The sequence below is a fragment of the Pogona vitticeps genome, chromosome 1 (assembly GCF_051106095.1).
Source record: "Pogona vitticeps strain Pit_001003342236 chromosome 1, PviZW2.1, whole genome shotgun sequence".
NCBI classification, from domain to species: domain Eukaryota; kingdom Metazoa; phylum Chordata; class Lepidosauria; order Squamata; family Agamidae; genus Pogona; species Pogona vitticeps.
The window spans coordinates 1,069,274-1,088,302 of NC_135783.1; the positions used below are offsets into that span (position 1 = coordinate 1,069,274).

Here is a 19,029-nt window from a genome sequence, read left to right on the forward strand (position 1 = left end):
GGCGGCCGCGCCATTGGAGGCGCCCGTGCGTCCTTACGCACTCACGCACGCTGCCGTGCATGCAGTCCTGGCCCCCTTCTGTTTGCGCACGCGTAGAAAGGCCCTCCCGTGAGCCGGACTCGCCCCAGACGCGGCGCTTTGCGCATGCGTGCGAGCGGCGGGAGCGAGCAGGAAAGGGAGCGGCCGGCGAGACAGCCAGCCGGCCAGCCAGCGGGCGCGCGCTCTCTCTTCTTCCTTCCCCTCGCCTTCCTCCTCGCGGCCTTGCGCGTGCGCAGGACCGTCCTCGTCCCTCAGTGCGTGAGGCCTGCTCGCTCCCTTCCCTCCCTCAGGAGCGAGCACGCGCTTGCTTGCTTCCCTGCCTGCCTGCCTGCCTCAGAGAGAGAGAGAGAGGCGGCAAAGGCTCGCTCTTCCGCCCGCCTGCCTGCCTGAGGGAGCCGAGCCTGAGGGGGAAAAGGAGGGGCATGAAGCCCAGCGCCGCCGCCTCCTCCTGCTTCTTCTCCTTCCTCCCGCTCCGCCCCGCTGCCGCCGCCCACCCGTGAGGGGCCCTTCCGCTCCGGCGCCGCCGAACCCGGCCCGGCTTCTGCCTCCGGGGCCGCCATTTTGTGCCTCCCCTGCGTTGGAAGTGGGGTTAAAGGGGGGGAGGGGAAGGAAAGAAAGAGAGAGAGAAAGAAGGCTCCCCCCGGCCTGTGCGCGTGCCCGCCCGCTCGCTCCCTCTCTCTCTCTCTCTCCCCCCTCGCGCGCGCTCTCCCGCACTCTCTCGGTTGCCGGCCAGGGGCCTTGTGGGCCAGGCCGGGAGAGGAGGGCCGGGCCGGGCCAGGGAAGAGGCGAGGCGAGGCGAGGCGGCGGAGCCTGGCGAGGAGGCGTCGTCCTCGTCGCGGTCGTGGTCGTGGTCGGGCGTGGGCGGCGGGAGCGCTTGGCGCGGGGGGTCCCCGATGGCGAAGAAAACCTACGACCTGCTCTTCAAGCTGCTGCTGATCGGCGACTCGGGCGTGGGCAAGACCTGCGTCCTCTTCCGCTTCTCCGACGATGCCTTCAACACCACCTTCATCTCCACCATCGGTGAGGAAGGGGGAGGAGGATGGGAGGGGGAGGAGAAGGGGTCGGTCCGGGGGGTGGGGTGGGGTGGGGGTCTGCCCCCCCCAGAGAGACCCTCACCCGCCTTACTTGCCTCCGCCGGGTCTCCCCCAAGGGGGGGTCTCTCTCTCTCTAGGGCGGCAGAGCCCCCCCACGCCCACCTCTCTCTGGCCAAGATGCACCCTGTCGTCGTTCTCCCCCCCCCCCGTCCTCTCGGTGGGGCGCCCCAGGTGGGCTTGAGGTGGCCGCCGACTGGCCACTTGCTTTTTTTTTTTTTGCTAAAGGGCTCCTCTCGTGTGTGTCTTTGTGTATATGAGGAGGGGGGGAGGGAGGGAAGTGCCTCTCCGGCTTGCCCTGTTACAATTACAACCCACCAACACGCAGAAAGCAGACGACGACCCCCCCCCCCGGCAGCCACTTCGGGACTTCCCCAGGCTCTTGATTCCCCGAGATTTGCACCCACACGCAGACATTCCGGAGCTCCTCCTCTCTTTCTTCCTTTGTGCCCCTTCTTCTAAGCCTGCTTCGTATCCACGAGGGCGAATATACCCTTTTCGGGTGGCCCCCCTGGCTCCTTGGACTGACCTCAGCATCTTCCGACATTCCCCCACACCTGGTGCTGCCACACCCTCTTGCCACAGAGATGCTGCTGCTGCTGCTGCTCTCCACCTCATGAAGTCTTTTCCTCCTTCGCATCCCATCTGATCTTCAGTCTGTTTTCTGGGCTCCTGGGACATACCCTTCCAGCCTCTGAACACCACCAGCAGGGAGGGAACAGCTGCCAAAACTGGGAGTACATTGAGTCTTACATTTCTGGGCTGAGGAGCTTGTGTTGATTTCAGGCCAAAGTGGGTCTAAGTGCAAGAATTATTTTAAGGTTTATTTGCAGGGCTTCAGCTGTAGCCGGTTAGGCTGAGGAGGCTTGGAGTTTCTTGTTCTCTGGCGCATCAGCGACTCCCTAGCTAGGAAACAGCAGGATAGGTGTGGTAGGCTTATCAGAAATTAAGGAAGATTATCTTGCAGACAATTGGGGCTTATGTTTTGCTTTGTTTGCTGGCCAAGTGGGCTCTTTTAGATAGGTGTGGCTTGGTCTGACTCTAATCTGCTTGTCTTTTCTGCACTGTTTCCAAGCTGTGTGAGTTCTTTATGACATGTCTGGACTGTACAGATGTTAACATGGAAAGAGAAATCCTTAGTTTGCTGAACGATGGGCACAGTACATGGAATTATGCAGACATTTCTAGACTTAAGGGATCACATGAACGCATAAAGAAAGCAGAAAAATGTGTCTTATGGAAGATGTAGTCTTGATAGCTGAAAGCAGAACCTATGCACCTTATTTACACACAGGTCTCATTTCCTGCCAAAGAACTGAATTAAACTAATGTTATTGACTTATCCACTTTATTATTGGAGTACTGTATATTTCCTGTAAGGTCTCAAAGCTATAAGCAGAAGTTTGACTTTGTTTCCTGGTTAGTGCACCAGTTAGTCACAGTCTGTGTTACCAATATGTTGGGAATTCTCAGCTGTATCATCAGGTTGCATAAGTCTGACAGAGATTGTGGTGCTTCAGTGTTTGTATTGTAAAACACTTGACTCATTTTAATTAAATGACTGTCAGATCTGTGGTGCTTTTAAGCAGTTGCTAAGCTTTGGAGTTGCTCACTGCTCTGATGTCCTCCTGACCTATATTGTGGGAGAAGGGATGTTTCCTGTTAGATTTGTAACCTTGTCCAGGTTGTAATTCCTAGATTCCAAGGTATTTCATTACAGAACAGAGGATGGAGCTCATGATTTTGAAAATTCCTGTTCATTGTGGAGCTGGATTCCCCCACCCCACCCCACTCTAAGATCTAACTGAAGACAGTTGTTTAGGATTATGCATACTACTTGCACTTGTTAGTACTTGACTGATTTTTGTCAGGTTTGTCCTATTTGAAGTGTTTGAGTTTCCTCTTGGCTATAATTGGCTTCCTACAATCTTGACATACGAGAAACACATTTTCTGTATTTGGGAAAACATCAGGAGCACTTACCTCAATTAGCAAAGGCTGCATACCTAATTCTGTAAGCTGCCTTGGGTCCTGTTTAGAAAAAAGGCAGGATGTAAAAGTTTTAGGAGCTTGGCAAAAGAAGCCTGCCATTGAGAGGAAAACCTGGGTTTTTAATTGAGTGTGGGCTTAATAGGGAGCTGCCTCTAATTGCATGTGAGTCATACACATTTAAGTAGTATCAGTTGGACAAACCTCTGATACTCAGGTGCTGGGAGGCTGTAATGTTATGTAGCACTTGTAAAACCATACCTTTTCTATAGAAACCATAAAGCCTGTCCCTAAAAAAGTATGAAACTGAAATGTCAGGCCAGCAGGTGAAATTAGGGCACTTCTGTCCTCTTCTACTTACATGCCTTCATGTTTGGTTTTGTTTGGGGCCCTTTCAACAAGCAGTCTTATCTTCTTTTTTCTGTGTTTGGCAGAACATCAGAAGTGCCCGCCTCACTTAGCAAGAGCTGAACTCCTAGGCTTATTGATCTGGTATAATATCAGACACGTTTCACTTCAAGGGAATGCTGGATCTTCCCATGAAGGGCATTGTGCTTTTGGCCAATGTTCTGGTTCACCTTTTAGTTTGCCAGTGATTTAGGACACTTTGTTTATTTTTAGCTGAATTTCTGCTTAAAAAGTGAATTACTGAGAGTAGAGCAAGTGATTTCAGAACCCTAGCTAGTGTTGCTATAAATAAAGTCCAGTGCTAAAATCCCCGAGTCATCATGAGTTCCTTGAAAGGGAGGGGAGTTGTCTTCAGCTGCCAGAGGTGACATTTCAGGTAGCCCACCTTGTATTGCCCTGTGTGGAGAATGATGATTTCCATTAGTTTCACACTTATATGCTAAGCACAGTATTTAGTTTGCCAATATTATGGTGGGCTGGTAAGAATCTTTCCTTACCAGATGTCCGATTTGTCATGGGGTTAGTCTGTTCTCCAGCTATGTTCTTCAGATATGTATGTGTTTTGGGAATATTTGGATGTGGATATTAATGTTTTGCATGCCAGAGAATGTCCTGCTCAACAGGGTGCAAATGATCTTGTTGACAGCTGGCATCAAACTAGATTTATAGCTTGAGTGACTCGCCACTAAAAATGGTTTTAGCTAGTTTGTGGTGCAAAGGTACTGGGTTGACAGAACCCCCAGAGACCCTCGCCTTTTGCTGCTACTTCCAGATATTGCTCAGCCTGTATCAGCATAGATGACATGGCGCTGCATATTTGGTTTCTTATCTAGATGCAAGTGTTTTGCAAGTGTTAGAATGGGTATTGTTTCCACTAAGTGCTTTTCAGCATCTTTGAGAGAGACTGCTTGTCTACACCTGTAAGGAAGTCTGCCCTGAGAGATAATGTGATGAAATGGGATGGAAGCCAAGTGTCTGTCCTTATTTTTTAAATGAGTGGCTCTGAGGACTGTTCTGTGAGCAACAGTTATCCAAGCTGACCACCAGCTTAGTATTTGTGAGTTGAAGATTCTGGTAAGCCTCATGTGCTGTGTTAAACAGGTCTTGGCCTCAATTAAGAAATCATGATTGCTCTTGTAATTTGTACTTGGACATTGAGCTCTACAGTAAAATAATGACATCTAAAAACTGCAGCATCTGACTGTGCTTTTTCTGACGTAGTGGTTTTGTTCAGGCAATCCCTGAAATTATGGTTTCATGCAGGGATGAGCAACTTTTGGGAGGGGTGTATTGACATAATTTGAATTCACTGGGGCAGAATGTAATCACATAAGTTGCTGTGGTTGAAATAACAACGGAAACAATGCTATGCGCTTTAAAGCAAGGTGCACCCTTTTTTTAAGGGAAAAAAGGAACATCAGAAGGAGGGTTGTTCTGCTACTCTAGTGGCAAATTCAGTCTGACAGAGATTCAGAGGAGGACATGAGTGGGATTTGTTACCTATGTGTTTGCCATCCATGACTTAAGGTAACTGTGGTTCAAACCATGCCTTTTTTGAGCTTTTTTGGTTTTTGGAACAGAATATGGTGTTCCAAGAAAAATTCTTGATTTCTTAAACATTTATACTGCCTGGTAAGTGCAAAGCACTAATCTAGGTGATTAACTGTCATATGAAAGCAAATACAGTAATATAACAACAAATATAAGCAATAAAGGGTACAGCCATAAAATCAAATTAATTGAAAACATAAACCAAGCAGATCAAGGGCATCAACCATAATTGGACAGGTAGCACAAATTAGCTAATTCATGTGAGGATGCCATAGAAAGCCTCTGTAAAGAGTGTAACAGACAAACTGAGAATATACTTTCATTCATTTAAAATATATTTTTATCCAGCTTTTCTCCCTAAAAAGGACCCAAGGTGGCTTACATCATTAAACTGTTTAAAGCTAACAACAGTGAGTATGTAAGTACTAAAATGGATCAAATGAACCTTATACTAGGAAAGCAGCATTAAAACACACTCAAAGCCAATAAGGCACAGCAATCTATTTAAAACCCCACTAAGTTAGCCAGTCACTAAGGGGAAGCTTCCTTGAAGAGAAAGGTCTTCGCCTGCCTTGCAGAAGCAAAGAAAAGATGGGTCCAGTCTTTCCTCCCATGCAAGGGTAACCCCACATAGAGTGCATTGACAGTAATCCAACCAGGATGTGACTAAGGCTTGTGTCACTGTGGCTGGATCAGACCCTCTCCGGGAATGGGCACAGCTAGCACACTAGTTTTAATTGTACAAAAGCATTGCTGGCCATGGCTGGAACCTGGACATCCAGACTCGGGGACGAAGCCAGGAGCACCCCCAAGCTTCGCACCTGAGTTTTCAGGGGAGCATCACTCAATCCAGCTTCAATCCTTTTGACTGACCAGGGGCAGTCTGGATTAAGTTTCAGTTTATGCACCTTCATCCCGTCCATTACTGATATCAAACTCTGATCTGAAGCCAGTGTAGCTTCCTCAGATTTAGGTGACCAAAGGGTGTCATCTGCATACTGGTAACACCAAAGCACTGACTGAATTCTGGATAATTTCCAAAAGTTTCATGTGGATGTTTAATATCATCAGGGACAAAACAGAACCCTGAGGAATCTCGCAGATCAGCAGTCACAGTGTTGAGCAGGAGCCCATTATATCCATAAGGTATCACAGAAAGCTTATGTAGGTAGTGCCCAAAGAAGCCTTTATTTCTGTGAAGGCCATTACTGGTTCTTGTCTATGTAGCCAATGCCTGTTCTCAGGGTTGCCCTAGGACTGTCCCATCTGTAAGAAGGGCACTGCTATGTCCCATTTCACAGGTGGTATCAACACCAATTCTCCAGAGTGGCTGGAGGGACACAGGGAACAACGCAGGAGCAAAACAGTGCAGACTTTGCTACACACTCCCTGTCCCTCTCCCTGTTGAAGCACTACAAGACGGCAGTTCTGGAGGAAGGCATGGCCTTGGACCTCATAGTACCTGTTTCCCCGAAAATAAGACAGGGTCTTATATTAATTTTTGCTCCAAAAAAATCAATAGAGCTTATTTTCAGGTGATGCTTTATTTTTTCCATGTACAACAATCTACATTTATTCAAATACAATCACATCTTCTGGTTGCTGCACAATGGTGGAGGGTGGGCTTTCACTTAACTGTGGCTTATTTTGTGGGTAGGGCTTCTATTACAAGCGTCCTGAAAAATCATAGTAGGGTTTACTTTCAGGTTAGGTTTTATTTTCGGGAAAACAGGGTAGTTCCTGTGCCCAGCAGAGCACTTGTTCAGAGCATTTCATCTCAGACCTCAGAGTATTTATTTATTTATTGTATTTATACCCCGCCTATCTAGTCATTTCGACAACTCTAGGCGGAGTACATAACAAATGTTCTTGATCTTGTTTTTATCTGTCCTCCTAAAATAGCCGTTTGGTGGCTTTACAGGCATAGAAGTGGTGCTGTTTGCAGACAGCGACTGTCAGCAGAAAGGCAGTAAAAATCACACTTTGTGAATCCCATCTATGTCCTTTCCAGTACTGTGATGCTAGCATGGAATCTGTCTTTTAGAGATTCCGGTCTGTTTCTGTGCCAAGTTCAAAGTGCCACTTATGACTTACAAAGTAGGTTGGATAAAAATCAAATTGATTTAAATAACAATTTAAATTACAATTTAAATAAAAATGTTTGATTTAAATGGTCAAACATTGATTTTTTTTTTTAAAAATAAATTTTGAATAGAATCAGTTTGATTTATATAAGTTTGATTTAAACTAGGTCCACCTTGCTGCAGAGCCCTATATGACTTGGGTCCAAGCTATCTGAAATAATGTAGTCTCCTACCCAAATATTGAGTTCTGCAGGGGGAAGCCCTTGTTGTCTCCTGACTTTTAGAAGCCTGTTTTGTGGGACATGTGAAAGGGCCTTTTCTAAATTTGCTCCCAATCAATCGCAGGCAATCACCTGCCAATTAAGAGCCTCAAGTTATAAGATTTGGCTTTCTTTTTCTATTTAAAGACCAGCTACTAGTAGTATTTTAGCGAAATGATTTAAACTGTTTCCGTCTTAATTGAATTTTAATAACAGTAATTTAATTCTACTCTAGTGTTTGCAATTTTATTGTATTCTAATTTTTCTAGTGCTTTTCAATTGTTCTGTAAATTGCTTTAGCTTCACATTCTGAGAGAAAGGCAAAGGATTAAATAAGGAAATAAGTGACTATGTGAAATTTTAACTATAATTAAATTGGTTGTTGTGGGTTTTTCAGGCTTTTTGGCCGTGTTCTGAAGGTTGTTCTTCCTAATGTTTTGCCAATCTCTGTGGCCGTCATCTTCAGAGGACAGCACTCTGTGCTCTGGTGTAGTTGACTTGGGAGTGCAGTGTTTATGGCTGTGAGATAGGCTTTTGTCTTTTTCCGTACATGGGTGATTAGTGTGTGGGTGTATTGTTGTGCTAAGGAGAAGAAATTATCTGTCACTGATGTTGATGGGTGTCATTAGTTGGTCTTTTGTGTGTAGTGATCCCCTGTCCTTGTGGCTGGGTAGAGTTCGTTGACCTTTTGCACACTGTATTTTTGAGAACTGGGAGCCAAGTTTTGTTGAGTTTCAAACTTTCCTCTTTTTTGTTGAAGTTCTGCTGGTGCTTGTGGATTTCAATGGCTTCCGTGTGCAGTCTGACGTAATGATTGCTGGTGTTGTCCAGTATTTCAGTATTTTGAAATAGAATTTCATGTCCAGTTTGTTTTAGGGCATGTTCAGCTGCTGCAGATTTTTCTGGTTGTTTTAGTCTGAAGTGTTTCTCATATTCTTTGATTCTGGAGCAGATGCTGCATTTTGTGGTTCCAATATATACCTGTCTACTACTGCAAGGTATCCGGTATACTCCTGCAGTGGTGAGGGGATCCCTTCTGTCCTTTGCTGACCGTAACATTTGTTGTATTTTTGTGTTGGGCAGTGGAATTCAATTATCATCCTTCCACTGCAGAAAATAGTATTTCATGGTAGATCTAACTTTTTAAAAAAAAAACTCTTTCAGATGTGAGTAGGCTGATAATTTTCTGATAAATAAGCGCAGCTAAAAGCCATGAAAGAAGAGCTTTTCATCGAAATAGCTTTTTAGAAAGGGTTCATTTCAAGGATAGATTTGATGAAATAGTAAAGGAAATGGTGGCCCCTCTCATAGCATTTTGTTTGGCCTCATAACAGAACATTGCCCAACTGTAGTGTTTTTCGTGGACAAGCACAGCTATCTTTGTTTTGATTTGTCAGTTGAGCGGTTGTTGTTTCCCCCTTGGGAGAGGAAAGATATGATAGGATTTTTGAGGAGACGTGGAACTGCATGGAAGTTTCACTTTCACATCTGTGCACTTGCATGTATGTACTCATGTTACTAGATCTGATCAAATATCCTGTTAGTACTCGTGAGCAGTTGGCTGTCTTTCGAAGTTGGAGCGGTCGCTGGGTCACAGGCAGAATGGAATGTGGGGGCAAAAAAATAGAATCAATATTTAAGGAGCTGGCTTTTGGATGATCAGCAAACTGAATTAAGCTTCTTTTGAGTTATTGCCACGGCAGAAGGCAGTTGTAATTGGAAAGGTGGAAAGGCTGTTGGTGGACCAGGCCATGGGTTCATCTGGTTCACCGTTTAATGACAGGTGTGCTTGATAGCGGGTCTGGGAATGCGGCATCTGATTGGGAGCATGTGAGGTTCTTGTCTGCCTCAGGTGCTTTGCATTAGCTTTAAAAAACAAATCAAGAAACAACAGAGAGAAGAAGGCAAGCTGCATGGCATAGGTAGCGTTTTCTTTGGTTATTCATGACAGGTGCTGAGTTCTGATCTGAAGGCCTTGTAGGGTAGTTCTGGTTGAATTTAGAGAGTAGCGATTAGTAACTGTTGGTATTAGCTGAGTAAATGATAACTCTGGATTACTGCAGTTGTTGAATATGATGGTGAGCTTAGGTGACAACATAGAGTCACAATACAGGGCACATATAATTCTCCTTCCATGATAAGGAGCAGAAAGAACTCTGTTAGTGTATCGTATATGTTCAGCTTCTCCATTTTCACAAATAATAGCTGGATGTTTGGCATAGTTCATTAACTATATAACTTGGTGGGTAACTTGGTGAAGTTGTTTGGACAAGCGTATTGTAAGTGTTAGGCCTGCTGGCTTCCCGAGCAAAGGGGCATGGGCCGAAGTACTTTTGTTTAAGTAGCTGAGCATCAGATTTGAGCCAGCTTCTTGTCCTGAAGGCTTAAAAACTTGGGACCTTGCAAGTAAAGTATCCCACTCCTTCTTTGCAGCCCTGGGAGTTGAAATAGGAGACACTGAAGACTAATAGTAGAAGTGGCTTTTGTGCTTAGGTTTGTGCACTGCCATACCAGAATATGCACTGGGAGCATCATTCCCTCTTGAGGTATGGTTACGTGTGGAGCAAAACCTTATTAGAGGAGAGAAGCCTATTAATTTTTTCCTACAGTACTGTTGCTGCCCAGGTACATAGCAAGAATGTAAAACTGCCTTCATCTCTATCAGTTAGCTGCCAGTCAGACAGAACTAGAATCCTTCCTCCCATCAAGGCCAATCCTGCTGATCTGTCAGACATGACAATCATGGGAATGTACGGCAGCAGCCCTGTTCTTCCTGCATTTTTTTAAAGAAAATCATAGAACAGGTTAGCTGTGACATCAGTGACCGGCTATTTTACTTAATAGTATTCAGAACTGTGAAAACATGCAAAATTTTACTATACTCTCAGCTCCTAACATGCCTGTTGAATGTGCCTGTTTCTTAAACACCCTTTCAGCAGGCACGTTAGAAGCTGAGAGTATTAAAAAATATTGCATACAGGATTATGTTCACTCAGATCAAAGATCTGTCCTGGGCAGCAGCAAGCAGCTTCCGTTGTTAGCTAGTCTGTTTTAGTTCCCCAGTCTTGCGTTCTTTCTTAAACACACTTTGATCAAATCTTGTCCTTCAGTTTTCAGGTAAAGACCATTGTTTTCCTGCAGGCTTTTAAGGCTTATGGCCATCCTAATAGGGCTTTCAAGCTAAATGAGATATTGACACAACTTTAAAAACTGGGTGGTTCATCAAACTTTACAGAAAAGACAATCAGTACTAAACAATGTCTGTTAACAGATAAGAAACAGATACCCTTCAACTTGTCTGTTGTTTTTGATTTTTATACTGGTTAGTGGAGTAGACACATAAATAGGGAGGGTGAAGGGACTGAATTTTCAAAGCAAGCCAGTTTCCATCAGAAAGAAAAACTGCTTTAAATAATCAAATAAGAGATGGAGTTGGAAGGGGCCTATAAGGCCATCAAACCCAACCCCTTGCTGAAATCATTGAGATGAGTCAGGTTTTCCATTGATACTTACTCTGAATATGTCCTGAACCATTGTACAAATCTGACCTTTGAGTCATTTTAATTTACAGCTAGATAAGAGTATTATTTGCACCTAGAATCAATCCATTAAGGACTGACAGTGTTTTCTGAGACCCCCCATGTTTTTTCCTCTTCAGATCCCCCCCAATTCTTGTAAATGTAGGGTTCCTTAAGGTCTGTACATATTTTCTTTCTTATGGATGGATGATACCATTTTGGCTGCATAAGGGTTAGTATTTGCCATGAGGTTGCTAGTGGAAGGAAGCATGTGAGATCTGCAACAAAATGTTATAGTACATCCACACCTAGCGAAGTGCTGTGGCCTGCAGTGCTTCATTCTTTTCCTCTTTTCCCTTTGTTGAACTGAAAAGCCAGCATGGCGTGATCTGCTGAAACTTCACTCTGCTATTTGGATGTTGTGGGGAGGATTTGGGGGAATGCGGTGTAAACATTTTTAGACTTTTACAAACATGGGGCTCCCCCCAATGTGCGGCTGTCTCTCGCTTGTTGATCAGTGATTTTAATTCAGCTTTGCAGTTAGTGAGTTTTGCCACCCAAGCTCACCAGTAAAGAGAGGATGTGTGCCTGACAGACACAGTCACGCTCGTTTCATATGACAGAAGGGCTATTTTATTTCTGTGAAGTGATCCCGAGAGTATGGTGTGTGAGTGTGGGTGCTGTGTTTGTACGTGCCAGGCCCCTTGTGGTCTCCCAAGGTTTCCAGCAGGCTTCTCCAGATTCTCCCAGAGAATCCCAAATGCTTGTCTTTAGAAGAGTTGGGGAATTGAAACCTATCAGCAGTGACCATTTTAATTCTCCCCCAATTATTTGTTGAATTGTCCTTTGTAGGAGTATCTCAGAACTCAATTTCTTTTCTTTTTTTTTTTTAAACCTCAATTTCTTGCTGGCATTCTTGCCTTTTGGGTAATAGACCTCCCACCCCTTGGCCCAGCTTTGTCTGCTGTTTGTAGGCAGGGATGTAACCACTGCCTATCAAGCAGCAAAATTTGCTTTGGCAGCAAACAAGAGGGCATGCCACACATCAAAAGTCTTGAGAAAATAGGGAAGCCATCTCATTTTATTTGTTGTTGTTTAGTCATTAAGTCCTGTCTGACTCTTCGTGACCCCATGGACCAAGGCATGCCAGGTCCACCTGTCTTCCATTGCCTCCCAGAGTTGGGTCAGATGCTCATTTTATATCTATGTGTAAATAAGTATCTACAGTGCCTCGTATGTTTTGTGTTGATATATTGCGATATATTGGTTTTCAGCAATATTGTTCACTGTTAAAACAAGACAAAGCAAATGAAAAAGGAAAAATAAAGAAGAAATTGGCAACTTAAAGACTAACTGCTGTATTTTAACGTGGCTTTTTCTGGACAGATCTACTTCCTAACACATAAGAGTGAGACTACGTGACAAATATTTATACATGGCCTCAAAATAAAGGACAGTGGTTGGTTAGTAGACACAAGTTGGAAATGGTGTGAATCAGTGTGGTATCTCATAACTAGTAATGACTTTAGACCTCAGTTTGATACTACTTTTCCTTTGAAAAGGAAAAGTAGTATCCTTAAAAAGTAGTTTCCTTAAAAATCACCTAAAAACATTGATGTTTCGGCAGGCCTTCCCCTTAGCTGATTCCTGATCTCTCCTTTCTTTCTTTTCCCTAGTACTTCTTCCATCTCGTTATAGATTTTCCCCATGTAAAATTGGTTTTATATATATTGTTGTACCCTTGTTGTAAGCTGCCTAGAGTGGCCTTGATCGTCTAGATAGGCAGGATATAAATAAAATAAATAAATAAATAAAATTTGAAGCTTTGTTCTTGTAAAAAGTGAAAGTGGTTAATAGGTAAAGGAACCTCAGGCTGTAGATAACAACAGCAGACACAACAGAACTGTTGCTGCTTTACACATATGGTAATGAGTTCAAAATCTCTGAGTTTACCTTTGAAGCTTGTTGTGTAAAGGTGGCTGTGGTTAGTTAGGAAGGAACCTAACTATGGAAAATAACAGATTACAGCGTAATTATTGTACTGTTTTATATAGGGTAGTGACTTCTCTCTGGATTCTTGTCTGGATTCCACATGAACAATCTAAATTAACTGGTTAAACAAAATCTCCTGAGCATTTAATGGCATCAGGGAAGATCTGAGAGCAAGGTTTTGGAAAATCTTCTGTATCATCCTCTTCCATCTTTAAAATATCAATTTTAGGCAACCTGCTTTGCAGATTACACAGCCAAAGTTATTTTTAAAAAATTAGATCAAGCGGGGCACTAGTTACTTCTTAACTGGTTTCAAACAGTTTCATTCACACTCATTTGTTCAGCTGAAGTTGCAGAAAGAGAAAACTTTGTACCCCTCTCAGACATTCTTCAATTCCCACCCTGATAATATACATAAACAAATTATAACCAATACACCACAAGAACCTCAGTCAGCCACCTTCTGCCAAAAACACAAAAACCAGGGAACCCCCAGTATTCCCACTGTGCCAAGCATTAATGGAGTCAGTGTTGGAGTAGACTTTGTCTAGAGGGGCGGAGTATAAATTCAATAAAAGTAAAAGTAAAAAAAAAGTATCTGGATACATGGACTCTGTCCTCCAACCCTAAGCCACCAATGCACTTAGCTGTGTAAGAAATATCACAGACTTTCCAAGGAAACCTCAATCCACTCATGAGCTCCTCTTTTCCACGAGGGATGTAGAAGGAGATTCAGCAACCTGCCAGCCTGGCCTTTTCTTCTTTCCCTGCCACTCTGGTGCTTCCACTTTCAGATTTCTACACTTAACTTTTGCTAAGCACAAACTGTGACGTACTAGGGAAAGCAAGCACGACTTTTGTTACACAAAAGAATTGGTTCTTTTCTCAATCTCCCCCCCCCCCTTTAGTTCCTTTGGTCCTCAACAGAAAAACGATGCAGGGATCTGTCACCCCTTGACTGCCTGAGTAAAAGGGTTGGTTGTGAGTAGAGGAAACCCGGTAAAGCAAAAGGTTGAGCAGGCTCCTCCCTGTGCTGTGCTCAGTTCAGGGTCACTCCTGCAGTAGCTGTTTGGGTGTGTTCTGTGCTGTCAGATGGGAACTGATTTACAGTGACCCTCATAGAACTTTCCAGGCAAGTGAAATATTTAAGGAGTGGCTTTACCATTTCCAATCTCCCAGTGAGTTTCCATGGCTTAGTGGGCTTTCAAACCCTGTTCTTCAGAGTCCTGGTCCATCACTCTATCTGCTGTTGACTCTAGTAAAAAAAAAAATTGTGTGTGTTGGAGAGACAGAGGTCACTGAACTAAGTATTCTTCAACAAGTCTTGACTGTGCCAACTTTCAGGCCTTAGTTGCATGCAGTTCAGGGTTTACTACCTGTCTTTACTAGATCTGCCTCTGTTTGTCTTCAGACTTCATGCAATGTCTTCAAACCCTGATGCCTGCTTAGTTCCAGTTAGTGTTACTCTTGGAACAGTTTGGACCTGCTACTATTTCTGTGGGTCAGTGATGGCATAATACCAGCTGACCTCTTAACCATGACAGCCTGGCACCAGCTGTGAGACAGGGAATAACTTTGCTTCTTCAATGGTTGTTTCTCTTCCTTCCTTCCTTCCTTCCTTCCTTCCTTCCTTCCTTCCTTCCTTCCTTCCTTCCTTCCTTCCTTCCTTCCTTCCTTCCTAACTTCCTAACTTCCTTCCTAACTTCCTTCCTAACTTCCTTCCTTCCTTCCTTCCTTCCTTCCTTCCTTCCTTCCTTCCTTCCTTCCTTCCTTCCTTCCTTCTCTTTTCCTTCCTTCCTTCCTTCCTTCCTTCCTTCCTTCCTTCCTTCCTTCCTTCCTTCCTTCCTTCCTTCCTTCCTTCCTTCTCTTTTCCTTCCTTCCTTCCCTCCTTCCCTCCTTCCCTCCTTCCCTCCTTCCTTCCTTCCTTCCTTCCTTCCTTCCTTCCTTCCTTCCTTCCTTCCTTCCTTCCTAACTTCCTTCCTAACTTCCTTCCTTCCTTCCTTTCTTTCTTTCTTTCTTTCTTTCTTTCTTTCTTTCTTTCTTTCTTTCTTTCTTTCTTGTGCTGTATTATATATATTGGTTTGTACAGTTTGTTTTTATTACCTTTTAATAATTCAAAATTTTACTTTTATAAATTTTAAATAATCTCAAAATTGGAGAATGGGCTACTAGATTATATGTATCCTCCTCTCTCTCCTCTAAAGTAGCGATGGAGGGTATGACCCACAGTTTCAAAAATCCATACCAGTGAACAGAACATGGCAAATAAATAAAAGGAACTTGACACAGGAAGGCAAATGTTGATATAGCAAGATTATGGGAATTTGGTAGGACAAGGCCAGGTGACTACCCTGTTTCCCTGAAAATAAGCCCTAATGCGTTTTTTGAAGCAAAAATTAATATGAGAATCTGTCTTATTTTTGGGAAAACATGGTGCAATGTAGTGATTGAAGGATATAACGAATTGTGAAGAAAAAAAGTATACTGAACCAGGAGGAGAGGAAGAGCAGCAGTACGTATATTTATTTATATGAGGACATCAGCACTGCTGACCCAGCCCCTGGTGGTGCCTGTGGTGGCCTGATCTCCTGGCCGTAATTCCATGGGCTCCAGATTGGGAGAATAATGAAGGACTGAGAACATGTCTAGATGGGCCTATAGCTTGCTCTTTGGATTGCTGTTGCTGCCATTTGTTTCAAATCAAATTACAACATCAGTACATGTTTTGGCTTGTGTTCCATCCTGCCCCCTTTTTAGAGCTGCCCTGCTTCTTTGGTGTAGTGCTGGGGCTACAGGTTTTTTGGCGTGATTCAGAGTGCTCCTGATTTTCCTGTAATGTAGTTGATGTGGATGTTTAGTTCACTCCCAAATACGTAGATTTGTGGGTGGTGTTACTTTACTTTTACTTTTTATTTACTTTTATTAGACTTTTACCCCGCCCCCGCCCCCCTAGGCAAAGTCTACTCGGGGTGCCTTACATAGATAAAACAACAATAGACATACATAATAAAATCCTATAAATTATTTCTATATACCTTACCAAGATGGGGTAAATTAAAGAAACAGAAAAAGAGTTAATTGACTGGAGGGAAGGTCTTCTTAAAGAGCCAGGTTTTTAAATGGCTTTTGAAAACACCCAGCGAGGGAGCCAGACGGATTTCAGTTGGGAGGCTATTCCATAGCCAAGGGGCCACTGCCGAGAAGGCCCGGTTTCTTGTTCTTTCCTTCTGGGCCTCTCTCGGCGTTAGGCCCCTCAGCCATCCCTGCTGGCTTTGTTGAGTGATTCGGGTAGACCTGGGTGGGAGAAGACGATCTGCCAAGTATCGAGGTCCCAAACCGTTTAGGGCTTTGTACGTCATCATTAGCACTTTGAAATCAATGCAGAAATGGATGGGCAACCAATGCAAAGCAGCCAGGGTGGGGGAAGATATGCTGATATTTTCTCATCCCAGTAAGAAGCCTGGTTGCCGCATTTTGCACCATTGGAAGTTTCCGCATTAATCTCAAATGCAGCCCCACGTAGAGTGCATTACAATGGTCTAGTCTTAAGATTATGAGCGCATGGACAAGAGTAGTGAGCCCCCCCCATCAAGATATGGTTGCAGCTGGGCAATCCGCCATAAATGAAAATAGGCAGAGCGGACCACGGACGCCACCTGGGTTTCCATGGTAAGCGCCGGGTCCATATGTATCCCCAAGCTATGAACCTCACTCTTTGCAGTGAGGGTCGTCCCCCCAAAAGAAAGGGAGTCACACAAACCGCTGATGGAGGGACCGCCCACCCTCAAGACCTCCGTCTTGTCCGGGTTCAGCCTCAACCCATTCAGCTGCATCCATTTCAGTACAGTCTCCAGGCAGCGCTGAAGGGACAGAATGGCATCCACTGAAGTAGGTGAAAAGGAAATGTAGAGCTGCGTGTCATCAGCATACTGATGGCACGATGCCCCACACCCCTGATGACCCCACCCAGCGGCCTCATGTAGATATTGAACATCATTGGAGAGATTATCGACCCCTGTGGAACCCCACAGTTGAGACTCCATGGGGCTGAAACATTCTTGTCCTTCAGAAAGGATCAGAGTCAGGCGAGTGCCAGGTCACCAATTCCCAGCCCGGAGAGCCTCCCCAGGAGGATACCATGGTCGACGGTATCAAAGGCGGCTGAGATGTCAAGGAGGACCAACAAGGACATATTGCCCCCATTGGCCTCCCTCAACAGGTCATCCAACAGTGTGACCAGTACCGTTTCCGTACCATAGCGCGGCCTGAAGCCCGGCTGAAATGGGTCCAGGGCATTGGTTTCGTCCAAAAGCATCTGAAGCTGGTCTGCCACCACCCTCTCCACCGCTTTGCTAAGGAAGGAAACATTGGCGAGGGGCCTTTAATTTCCAGTGTCATCTGCCACCAAGTTTGGTTTCTTCCTAATGGACCTGATGAGTGTCTCCTTGAGGGCAAGGGGAACCTTGCCCTCTTGGAGAGACACATTAATTATTGCAGTGGCCCATTCCATTGTTATAGGCCTGGCTGCTTTAATTAGCCAAGCCAGGCAAGGATCAAGGGAGGAGGTGGTGGCCCGACAGCGGTCAAGTGCTTTGTCCACTAAATCTGGTGTCACAGGCTGAAAGAAATCGAGAATTGCCAGGCAAGGTGGAGCACTGGACAATAAATAGTTATTTTAACTATTTAACTACAGTATTAAACTCTGCCTGTATCTAACTGAGGATTCCTTCAGGATGCTGGTGTCAGCACTGGTCATCTCCCAGATTGACTGTGGCCGTGCTGTCTACGTGGGGTTTCCCTTGAGGCTGATCCAGAGACTACATCAGGTGCAGAACGCAGCAACCAGACTGATGGCTGGCACAAGCAAGTTTCATCACAGCACTCCAATTCTGGCTTTTCTTCACTGCTTACTTGCTGTGTCCCAGATCAGGTTCGAGGTTTTGATGCTTATGTGTAAAGCACTTCACAGTTTGGGGCCACATTACTTGTCTGAGTGTCTCTTCCTAATCTCATCTGCCCGACCCGCCAGATCCTCCCAGGCCACGCTTCTCCGGGAAGCTACTCTGGAGGAGGCACAGAAGTCGTCTGTGAAACCAGCTCCCAGTGGAACTATGTTTGGCCCCCCTCCAACTGCTTGAAGGGCAGATTATAACACTGCTTTTTAGGGAAACCTTCCCTGAAAATGACCCTTCTTGACTTATTATTTATTTAGAATATTTTTGCAATTTGGTGCCATTGGTTTTTATCTCTCTGAATATTTTTATCTCTCTTTATCATTTATTTATAAGCTTATTGTTATACGCTCGTTTATTTTATTCTATTCTATTGTAAACCACCCAGAATAGTGCAGTATATAAATGAATTCATTTAATTGCATTAAATATTGTGTTTAACATGTAGCAATCAAGCACTTCTTCAGAGTGCCAGAAGTTTTATTTATGGGATAAAAATCAAGAAAAAGCTTTTTTCAAAACGTGTGAGTACAACCTCCTGCATCTTCAGATAAAGGTGCTTGGTTAAGTCTTAGAAAGTTTTACTGCTGCTGTTCTATTGCAGTTCATATTGTCATGTTTAAGGATCTCTGTCCATCTTCCTTTTTGTTATTGTCAGGTATTTGTGGTGTTAAGCTGACTAGTCTTAAACTATTGGAAGAAGAATAGAATAGAATGGATTAATTGTTATGTGCTGTGAAGTCAGAACTGACTTATAGCCACACTAATACAGTTTTCAGGGTACGTGAGTTATTTAAGGAGTGGTTTTACCAGTTACACAACCTCAGTGAGTTTCCAAAGCAGAGTCAGAGAATTGAACCCAAGTCTCCTGAGTCCTTGTCCATTATTCTGTCTACTATACCAGAGGTCCCCAACCCCCGGTTCGTGACCCAACAGCGGTCCGCGGCCTATCCAGGACTGGGCCGCGGACACAGATCTCCTAATCCCCCTGCGAGCGCTGCTGTGCGCATACGCGTGAATGCATTCCATCCCCTGAGCTATTGCTGTACTCATGCGCGGGCGGCAGCCCTCTGAGTGCCATCGCATGTGAGCGCGTTCCAGCCCTGTGAGCATGCTTGTGCGTGTGAGCAGGGTGCCCATGCATG

The 19,029-nt window shown here is 44.5% G+C and overlaps 1 protein-coding gene across 1 annotated transcript in view; it reads left to right on the forward strand.

Moving 5' to 3' along the window:
* The first annotated feature begins 278 nt into the window (after positions 1-278).
* The window catches only part of RAB10 (RAB10, member RAS oncogene family), a 39,812-nt gene continuing 21,061 nt past the window's right edge, over positions 279-19,029 (forward strand). Inside the window, exon 1 of the mRNA XM_072985760.2 lies at positions 279-1,059. Within this exon, the coding sequence (XP_072841861.1) occupies positions 933-1,059 (127 nt within the window). The 5' untranslated portion in view covers positions 279-932. The remainder of the gene's footprint in view (positions 1,060-19,029) is intronic.